Source organism: Saccostrea cucullata, unplaced genomic scaffold (genome assembly GCF_032062105.1).
Source record: "Saccostrea cucullata isolate Sc308-1 unplaced genomic scaffold, CSIRO_AGI_Scuc_v1 ctg9979, whole genome shotgun sequence".
Lineage (NCBI taxonomy): Eukaryota > Metazoa > Mollusca > Bivalvia > Ostreida > Ostreidae > Saccostrea > Saccostrea cuccullata.
The window spans coordinates 11,864-23,360 of record NW_026924442.1 but is presented as its reverse complement, the minus strand read 5'-3'; the positions used below and the strand labels follow the sequence as shown (position 1 = coordinate 23,360).

General features: G+C 30.7%; 1 protein-coding gene across 1 annotated transcript; it reads left to right on the top strand.

Moving 5' to 3' along the window:
* The first annotated feature begins 1,854 nt into the window (after positions 1-1,854).
* LOC134266430 (uncharacterized) lies at positions 1,855-10,065 on the top strand. Its single transcript, XM_062748672.1, has 6 exons — positions 1,855-1,986; positions 4,299-4,436; positions 5,621-5,705; positions 6,932-7,011; positions 8,988-9,063; positions 10,022-10,065. The coding sequence occupies exons 1-6, from the start codon at positions 1,855-1,857 to the stop codon at positions 10,063-10,065; spliced, it is 555 nt and encodes a 184-aa protein (XP_062604656.1).
* The last annotated feature ends 1,432 nt before the right edge of the window (positions 10,066-11,497 follow it).

The following is an 11,497-nucleotide window of genomic DNA, read 5'->3' as shown; positions in this document are numbered from 1 at the left end:
AAGAATATGAAAAAAAAAACCCAAAAAAAAATGCAATTGTAAAAGGAGTTTTAATTACTCAAGGATGCATTCCGGAAAACAGACAAATCACTACATGTGGATACATGTTATAGAAGCGGGCACAGTGTAGCTTCCATAATCATTTTTAGCATATGTCAAATACAGAAGGGGAACTATTGGTATATAAAATGATATCACTTATTCTTTTTCAATTAAAACCCTGTTTTACGTCGTTATTATTTTTAAACTCATTAGCACAAAAGCAGGGGTAAACACATTTTGTTTCCACAAGTGGAGAATCACATGTCAAATGCCTTACTTTCGGCGTCATAACAGATGAGCATTTTTATCAGAAACCTAATAAACGAAACAAAACCCAAAGAAAACATATTTTCCTTAGTTCACTTTGTGCGGTCAATGTTATTTGAAATTCTTTGTCTTTTTTTTCGTTTGTGCTGCTTTTGGGCCTATAAATGTATAGCTGAAAGGTTTATATTTAGGACACAACCCCAAATCACATTGTCTTTTGTTTTAAGGTATTTCAAAGAGATCTAGTTCAACAGTGTTCAACAACAGTGTTCAACTGTGGACAACAATCAATTGAATGGATTTATAATGTAGAATGAATTAAAAAAAATAAAACAGAATAAAATTTAATTTGTTTTTTCTGATCCCATCCAACACACACCCCCCAAGCCAAAGTTTAAAAAAAAAAATACAGCACATGATTTCTTCCAATGTATATTTACTTCAATCAAAAATTTCATAATCGATATATTATGTTTATCAAAAACTAATACAAAAAGCAGTCCTCAATCTGGAATAGTTTTGAAGGTGGATACTCAAAATTTATGTACTTTTTTTTAATTCAAAATTTAAAAAAAAAAATTCAAATTTCTTTTTTTCCCAATATATAAAAAAAAACATTCAATGATTTTTTTCCATGTATTGTTTTAATTTTTATTGCAAAAATAAAAGATATCAAAAACAGGTTATCTTTACCATGATTTGCACTTTTGGATGTGAATATAAAGGTTGAATCTACTAAACCTTTTATGAGAGAAAAAAATTTTTTTTAAAAAAAAAAAATTATTTTAAAAAACCCCCAAATTTATATACAGTCATTTTTATGCCAAATAAATAAATTTCGAAATTCTATTAATGGAAAGGGTTTTGCAAATACTTCTTTGCAATTTTTTGATTGCAATATTTATCAATTTTCAAATACTGGTATGAATTAAAAGCAGAGATGAATATACAGCTATAGGACGTGATAAGAGGATCGAATGTCACTAATTGCACGTAAGATCAAATGAAAATTCTCCAGAGCAAGATTAACTTTACAGATGACTAAAGTCATTATTAGCGGCTATGCTTTAATGTCTACAGTACTTTTTATGCATAATAAATCAATAGAAAAGTTGAATTTTACATTTTTGATTTGTCCATTGAGGATAAAAACAATTGTTTACCCTATTCTTCCTCTAAAATTAACACCCCCTATTTTTGCTCAAGGAAATGCAAATCGATATGTTTGTATGAACAAAAACCATAATTATTAGACAATAAACTCTCATCTGTATGTTTCGAAATTTTTTAATTCCCATAATAATTTAAATACTGCTGTTTTGTTAAATAAAAACATTGTCGTTAATAATAACAAATGTTTCATAACATGCATCTCTAAGGAAATTTAATGGGGCTGGCTCTAATACATGTAGGATATATTGATAAGAGTGGGGTATATATTTTCATACCCTGGCTGATGATTAATTGCACATTGAAAAAAATATTTTTTTGGAGAAATTCTATGCAGCGTTTGTACTTTTTATTATAAGTCAACAAGTTGACAAAATGGGGAATTTAAAACATGACTGGTTGACAGGTCGACAGGCTGACAAAATTCTCCGTATGCTTGTAATATACACACGTATTCAGGAAAACGGGTGGCGGTTTTTGGTCGACAGGTCGACAGGTGGACAGGTCGTGAGTTAAAAAAATGACTGGTTTACAGGTCGGCATGTTGACAGGTAGTTTGCTTAAAAATTCACATGTATTAGGGAGCTAAGTGGGTTGAGGGGTTTGGGCAGGTCGACGTGTAAACAAATTGACAGGTAGAGTGAAAAGGATTTTCCCACTAATACATCTGTTGACCTGTCACGTTGGTGATGACACTGTCATCCATTAAAGGGAAACACACGTCTAGTGAAATATTAGTAATAAGGCAAAACCTTTACTTTTTTTTTTTTTTATCAAAGGGGATTTTTCCTTTATTATAAATTTGGAAGAGGTTACTCGGTTTTAAAATTATTTTCCGTTTACCCTAGCAATGCTTTGATCATATAAAATAACTATATAACAGCAATTTTTTGAGGAAAAATTTTTGCGAAACTTTACGATTAAGGCCCCCCCTACTTTTTCGAGTCATTTCTATATTTTAATAGAAACAAAAATACAACGTCCTATTTATAAAGCCAAACGGTGATCATATATTTCATATGATTTATAAACTTTACAGACAAATCAGTTAAATGATTTTTTAAAATAATGAAAGCCCCTGCAGTCATGTGATTGACAGCATGCAAGTCTTTTTATTTGAATATATTCATATTGTGTCCAATTTCCCTTTTTTTATTTTTTGGTAACTTAAAACTCTTAAAGCAAAATTGTTAATTGAAAATAAATGTTAAAGGATGCAAAAAAGGATTAAAACTACAACTACATGTAGTTCAAAGTACTCAATTAACTTGCAAGTGCATAAACATTATGTACTTGAAATTTGATAATAATCTGAAGTAGTTGAAAAAAGCACCTTATTTCTTAAACTCCTATTGAGAATTCTTAATTCATATAGAAACATCAACTAATACCCTGGAATGACTTAGTCTATGTTTGCCCTTTTTGTGCAATGAGGACCATTTAAACGGTGATGGTATTTTTTCAAACCAACGCCTACCACGCAGGGTACAGCGAATTTAATGTTTCATACGAAAGAGCAGCGACTTCAACTAAAATTATGTGTGCTTGGCAAAAGAGTTGTCAATACTTATACTTATGTAAAAGATTTAAGTTTGACGTGGTGCCGAAGACGAGAGTTTAACCCGGACATACCAATCAAAAAACTGAATACTCTAGAAATAATCACTAAGAATTACTTTATTAAGTTTAAAGCATCAGGAAATACGAGACAGTGAATTATTTCCATGTAGAATAATACATACTCTTTTCCATATCAAATTCTGTATCATCCTTAGACCCCAATATCGGCGGAGAGCCTAGGGCTGATTTTGGTAGTGTGTCGATACAGAATATGTTTATTACATACTTAGTAATAAAATACACTGCGAGTTCATTAAGCTGAAAAGGAAATAAGTGAATAATCATGCACGAACTTCTTACATATACACGCTCTGTTGACTCACAGGATTCAGATGTGTTTCTACTTCTATTTGAAATGCAAAATCAGTTAGATTCTCCTTACATTCAAAAAAGTTAAAATTAAGAGAATTTACACCCCCCCCCCCCCCCCCCCCAAAAAAAAATATGTGTATGATCACAGGTACTGTTTTTTGAGGTTTAAATTGCTAGGGGTGAGATTCTGATCCGCATCAGCCCCGCAAATCCAAATCAGCCCTATAGGACTGATAATGCTATTTTGACGTCAGACATATCGCATATGCAAAAAAACCTGTATTTTTTTTTCTAAGTATGTAATAAAGTAAAGTAATTGAAACGTGTTTTTTTTTATATCCAATGTTAACCATGTTTTCATTTTTTACTTTATTTATAAACGCATGATTCATGATACAATTTAAAAAGAATGCTTTTGAAAGATTTGTAATCTTTTGTCATAATTTCTTTTTCAATGCTTAATTATTTACATCTTTGTCAGACAATATAAGCTCGATATTTTACAATTAACACCATTTTATTCAAGATTATAAGTTCCTTTGTATATGCACTTACTCGATGAAATTGGTTGCACATGCTTGCATCTATGCTATTTGTTATTTAATCTGATGTTTCATTATATTTAACATCTATTTTAACATTAACTTGCGACTATTGGAACACTTTTAGAATAAGCATAACCTTATTTCATTCTTGTTAACAAATTAACAATGTTTGGACTAAACATTCTCACATTTATTTCTACAGTATATTATACCGTGTCGGGAGAAATTAACAATGTATCTAACATAAAAGTGACTGCTTCGGGCAAATGTATGACTTCTAGCAAAGTCATCAATGTTTTACCTATCATTGGACAAAAGCAGTGCATTCGAAAATGTTTGCAGAATCACCAATGCAAGTCAGTGAACTATCGAAAACAACAGCTCAATTGTGAACTGATAGCAGCAAAATACGGGGAATCGGGAACGTCTCTAGTTCTGGATTCAGAGTGTGACTACATTGAAATGGAAAATCAGCCACAGGTAAGTAATATCTCGACGTTTCTAAACACTGTATACTGTGTTGTTTATCATTAAATAAAAGACAAAAGATGAGAATGTCAGGAACCCTCCTTGTGCTAAAATAGCAGCAATTTAACAAAGTTAGTCAATCAGGATATAGATTAGGGAACAAGCACAATTAAAATCCCGAACTAAAACTGTATGTTTTTTTTTATTCCTTTAGGTCAATAAAACACTTTGTATTTTCTCAATGAAATTTGAAAACGCATCATAAAGACTTAGAAGATATTATATTGATTTTAATCTGCTCTGAAAATGAGTACCATTATTTAAGTATTTTATGCAAGTATTTTACAACACTTAACATAAACATAATGAATGCTTCGTATGTGATAAAAGTTTCAGTTTTTTGTTTATATTGCTGTCTTATTTTCCGGCACGGTGTGTTTTGTTATAGGGACGATTTTCAAATATTTGGCACATCACGTACATGTACAATGTATTACTGTTCGTTATCTCCATATCCTTCATGTAAAGATTTCTTACCTTAATTAAGACAATTGAAATACAAACCTCAGTATTAAAAAATCTTAAATGTCATTTATTTGTTTACTTGTCTAATTTAAAATACTTAATTGCCCAACTAAAGCTCAGGTGATATTTTCAGACCGAAGGATCTCTAACACCTCTCGTCTGTGTGTCTCCTTTTACCTTTTGCCCTTTCAACTTTTTTATAGGTTATTACAGAAAAAAATCATACAAAGCATACTGTGTTGAACAAAATATGTTGTTCACAGCATTTGTTACAAAAATACACAGTAAACACTTCTCTTTGAAGTATTTCAACACTTTCTTCATAATTCAAGCAAGAGGTCAAGGTCATGATCAATGAGCCTGACGAAGGATGGCTCACAAGAGGGATTAACATATATGTTTATCATAAGAATACTAGTTTACCAAAAAAATCTTGTTGTTGAAGAACGCCTCTGATTTGTTTTATGATAAAGCAAGAATCTTTAAATTACCTTAAACAAATTTAGCTGCAAAAAATTGAAACAATACTCAGGCTTTTTCCAAACATTCAAAGATCAGATTTTATCTTTGCAATATTTAGAAAAACGACTTTTTTTATCCCATGACCCTGAATAGGCAAAGGTACATGTAGCTTAAAGACGCTGAGACAAATAGGTTTATCTTTTTTACAGGAGCTGGCTGGATCTTGTAATGCACCATCATGTAAAGAGGAGTGCGTGGCTCTGAGTAGAGGAAAACCGTTCTGCATAAATGGCAGTAAGTAATAAATGAATAGTTTAACTGTAAAACGAATCCCATCAAAGAACAAGGTACACTTGTAGGCTTTATGGCCTTGTGAATTTCTGAAAAACTGAGACTGCCTCATTTTAGTTACATGTAACAATGCTTTGAATATCATAGAGACCCTTGTCGATAGCAGGTCTATCAATATTGACATAATTTTCTTCTAGTCAATGCATTATGACGTCAAGGAATGCGTCAATTTCCTCAAATTTAAAAAAAAAAAGTCTACAAAAACAGCCACTTTTTAATGCTATTTTTCAGTATTTATTATAGAGCGCAACCTCTGATCTAAAGTAAACGACAAATAAATCATAGAACTATTTCTGAAAATTGCATGAAATCATTTTTGTAGATCAGAGGGTCTGCTTATACTATTTTTCTTCTCTAAAAGTACTAAAATATACCTATTTACATTAAAATTCAAGAATATGGCAATATCATAAAGTCCGCGTTCCAAGCCCTGGAGATTAAGGAGAAAAAAATTAATAGGAAATGGAAATACTACGTCTTTACTTTATTTTGATCTTTAAAATGGAAAATAAAGTCAGTAAATTGGTATATCTACAGGCCCATTTTATGTAAAAAGTGAACCGAGCTCTGTTAAAAGCTTCTTAGAAAACGAATTCAACCGTATTTTGTCTTAATCTTCAGCAAAAACTTTTACTGATTATTTCGGATGAAAGTAAAGTGTTATCAGTAAAATTAACTACAAAAATCTTGATTAAATATTAAAATTTATTGCTTGTTGTTGTAAAATAAAACAATATAAACGCTTGCCTTACTAAAACAATATAATGGAGATTAATTGAAGATATTTAGTACCTTCCCATCTCATTTTCACAAATTCAATAAATAAATAAATAAAGAATTATACGTCAATTCGAATTTGAAAATGTGTTTCCAATAGTGCATTTTTTAGTTCTTTATGTAAAACAAAAAACTTTTTAGAAGAAATATGAATCTAAAAAAAATGTATATTTTTGTTGAAAATAAATTACAATATGTTTAGTTACACACATCCAATATTTCAATTGCATTTGCCTAAATTTGTATTACGTACGTTTCTGCATTGGGTACTGTATGAGTGTTTAATGAATGACCAAGAAGTGAAAATGGATGATTTTTTTTCTCTTGTATCCTAGGTAGTATTAAAAAAAATGAATATCGAATACTGTTCCATTTATGTTACTATATTGCAGAATGTCCTACATTATGGCAGATAAACGGGGAGAAGAAATATTGTTTCCTAAACAATTCTCTTAAGTGGCAGGCTGCCAAGGTATGTCATTAAAGGTGGCAGTAGAGTTGTGATTTTCTTTGACTAGTTATCCAAAACTAACAAAAAAAGTAAGAGTTCCGATAGATTTATAATTAAAATACATTAATTCAATCTGTGAAGTGCCATGTTTTTTTTTTTTACATTATTATATCATATTTCTACATATGCCTGTGAAGCCTGTGAAGGGCTTCAAAGAAAGACCTCTTTTCGGCACTCTGATCATTGGAAAGTAATAAATTGATCATAACAGCGTCTGCAGTGACACGGACTTCGGTTTTTATGGTCTCAATTTAAAGAATAACAAAGCACTTAGCAAAGGTTCAGTTGCTGACTTTTTAAATAAATTTAGGATTGTCGCAGCCGATGCTTGAACCCACTTATTTCTAATCATGGATCAATCACTCTACCCAAGGAGTTACATGAAAGCTTTAAAAAAGTATATAGAATATTTTCATCAAATACTCTGGCAGGATATTGAAGTGTTTCACTATAAAATGATATAAAGATAAAATAAAAAATGCTAGTCAATAAACATATTCATTTTTATATAAATGTTATCTCTCTGGTCATAACTGGCAACTCATACAGTGTATCTCTGAAACAAAATAATTCTGTTGCCTACAAGTTATAAACATTTTACAACATTTACATAGAGTTTCCAAGGAGGTGCCAAATTTTCTTCATCTTTGCTTGGTCGATATCTGATACGGGCGTGCTCTGTTTGTCACCTCATAAAATCATTACAAACAACGATACATTAAGAAGTGGTGTGAATCAGATGTGGATAATCAAAAATTCCAAAGAACTTTTAGACAATTTGAAATCACAAGACATTACCAAAGTCAACAGCTTAAAAACTTACGACTTTTCAACTTTATACACAACCATTTTCAAAGATATAATAAAGTCCAGGGTTTTTTAAATCATTGACAGCTGCTTTAAAAAAATGAAACTTCTAAATAAACGTACCTAGTATTGGTCATTTTTAAAATGATTTTGTTAAAACACTTTCTGATTGCACACACAGGTACTCTAAAGTTGACATCAAGATGCTTGAAAGTCTGATCGACAATATCTTTGTGGTTTTTTGTGGAGTAGGTCTTTAAAAAATCTATTGGAATTTCATGGAAAAAAATTATGAACTGAAATTTTTCAAAATGAAGGAAATAACTTAACAAGTTAGTTCAAAGATTTGATATAAGATGCTTAAAGGTGGTTTTATGAGGTTTGACCATCAAGTCAACATTAAGCTCAGCTTAAAGGTGGCTTAATGGTAGCTTAATGAAGTTCGGACATTAAGCACCTATAAGTTGAAGGTTGATGGTGGCTTAATGTTGGCTTAAAAGAATTAACTTCTTTAAGCACCATTAAGTGTCAGCATTAAGCTTCCATTAAGCGATTGCTTAAAGGTGATCTTTCGTCCTGTGTGAACAAAACAGAGAAAGGCCTAATCTAAATAAATGTCAATATCAATTTACGATGTCTGATTCAAAATGCTGCATTTCATAAGAAAAAAAAAGTTTTTTTTTCTCTGATTAAATTATATAAGGTACACAAATAGTGTGATTTAACAAAAACAATTTCAAGTAATGGTGCCAGATGTCCTGAATTTCTCTTGTACAGTTAAACATTTTAAAGTTTTCCGCAATAAATATAATAATAGATGTTCACGATTTTCACACATGAATATGGTATCATATAAATACACACAAAATATTTCTCCATTTTATTGTAGCGACCTTATCTGGCTGTATTTTTTTTTAAGTCAATAGCAATAAATTGATAAGATTTAATGAAATTGTACGATTGTTGTTTTTGAGGTCAAATATGAAATTGCAAAGTTGAAAGCATGATTTACACAAAATGCAAATAATCTAAGTTTGAGATAATGTATATCAATTCAAAATTTTCTCGGAAATCAGAATTCTGTTTAAACTTTCTAGTGAACATATGTATCTTTAACCTTATTCCCTTAGGCTAGCTGCATTTGGCTGGAAGCACATCTTCTTGAAATAGAGAGTGAGGCTGAACAAAACTTGATTCAAAACAAAGGTATGTTTTTGTGTTTTCTTTCTGTAATTTGAGGATTTTTTGTGTTTTCTTTTTCTGTAATTTAATGACTGAAAAATAATCCAATAATGTTTTTTACGACAAAATGTAGAAGGATTATCATAAATATTTTTTCTAATTTAAAAACCTACGTTAATTTTGGACAAAAGTAAAAAGGTAGTATGATTTTATGGAAATTTAACATAGCATGGGCGTATATATGTCGATTTTATCTAATTATATATAGCAGGTAGTTTAAACATTGGTCGGACTGAGTACATCTTGAACTAGTCAGTTTCAGGTATTTCTTTCTAATCCAAGAAATGTAAACTAGATAATAAAAAATTTATTAGAGAAAGAAAATAAAGAAAAATTATAAATGAAATTTACATGTCTTGAGTTCAGTGTACCAACTTAAACTGGTTGATGATGTATTTCATTCGATGGACTTTTTCTCGTCCCACAGTGGGATTCGAAAACTCGACGTAAAGATAAACTCCTTAGCTGGTTCGCGAATAAAATTGACATTTTAACCACTGCGCCCTGTAGGAGTCTCATGGGAGGCTGGGAATACCTTGAGAATAATAATTTTTTTTCACACAGTATATTTGTATATTTTTGCAGAATATTATTTCTGTATTTCGGAATGTTTTGGCGGGGGATTTACTCTTTATAGTAACATTTTTGATTTCGGTCTCATTTGAGTAACCAACAGATCCGGGATTAGGGGGAAAATGTGAACTATTTTTAATAAGTGAAAAAAAAATCAAATTCAAATTATGCGCTGGACTACTTGAAGTATTAAAAATTTCAAAAAATAACTTTGTTTGACCATTTCCTAAATGTATATTCAATTATTTTCCGAATATCAACATATTTAACTACATGCATTTTCTTTATTTCTCAACGAAGCACACACGTTTAACTCCATATATTATATCCATATTTTATAAAATTTTAGCCTCTGGGGACAGATGGTGGATTGGGGGAACAGACGAGGAGTAGAGGGCACGTTCATCTGGGTACATTCTAACACAACATTGAATTACACAAATTGGCTCCAAGGTGAACCTAGTAACGGGGATACAGGTGAAAATTGCCTCGAAATGCTTACTGAAGGTGTTTGGAATGACAAAAACTGTGATTCATCTACTTACTATATTTGTGAAAAAAAGACTTTTCAATGAATGTTATGCATGTAAATACAGGGGCACTTACTAGAATTTCTTCTTTAAGGGATATGTTTCATTTTTAATTAATATAACTGATTACATCTTTATGATACTTTTTGAAATTAAATTGAAATAAAAAAAAAATAATATACTGAGCAAAATAAGTTTAGCAATTGATTCTCCATAGGTATTTTAAAAATATTTTTCGAAATTGTTTTATTTTGTTTCTACTTAAAATCAGTATAGAAAAAGGTCACAAAACACGCACCTATTTTTTAACTTGACGTTCGAAACCGCGTCCTCCAACCTACAACCTTATATGGAGCATGAAACGCCGTTGTGTTGTTGTAATTTAATAATGATCCCCATGTGTTGGCTTTGTCATCATAGTCAGGTGAGGTGAAATGCCCTCTAGTCGCCGGTGTGAGGTAGCAGTAGGGCGTCAGCTATAAAGTCGTGGGGTAAGAAGTTGATCCTTGCTTCGATTTTGAAACTTACTGTGAAATAGGGATGTCATTTAAATTGAGATCCTATATCATAGTATACATTGGCATGAAAAAGATTTCTCACTGATTAAAAGCTTTGAGGCCCGCTTAAAAGTTTGAATTTGAAACCTTCATATAATGACGTCTCTTTATCATTACAAAAATATCAAATAATACGTAAATTTTATATAAATATATAAATGATAAGCGAAATGAAATAAATCATGGCAGTAAACGTTAAACAAAATTGTATACCATAAAAATTTACAATACATCAACATGTCTGTTGATGAGCACAATCGTTTGATTTTAATGTCTCTCCAAGTTTATTAATGCTCGAATATTCCGTCTCTTCCTTTCATCTTGGTATTCAAGGTATGTACTGGCTCTCAATTAGGTCCATCAGAAACATATTTTAAAAATAATTGTTTGTACAAAATATTATCCAAAATAAATTTTAGATATTCAGTGTCTCTGTTTCTTCGAGTTTTGATACAAATATTGACTTAAAGTTTGAATTTAGCGAATGCAAATTGTTAAAGAATGTTTTCATGTATCTGTAATCAATTCCCGAGCATGGCGAAGTTGCTATCAGCATTTTTAAAACACCGTATAAAAATTTTGCAATGTATTGTTTTCATAAATATTTCTCTTTTTAACCATATCACGTAACAAACAGACTGATGTAAATAATTGTTTACAAGAATGATAAAAAATGAATGTGTACTGTTAAATATATATGCATTGTCAATATATATATATAAATACAAGTTAATGCCA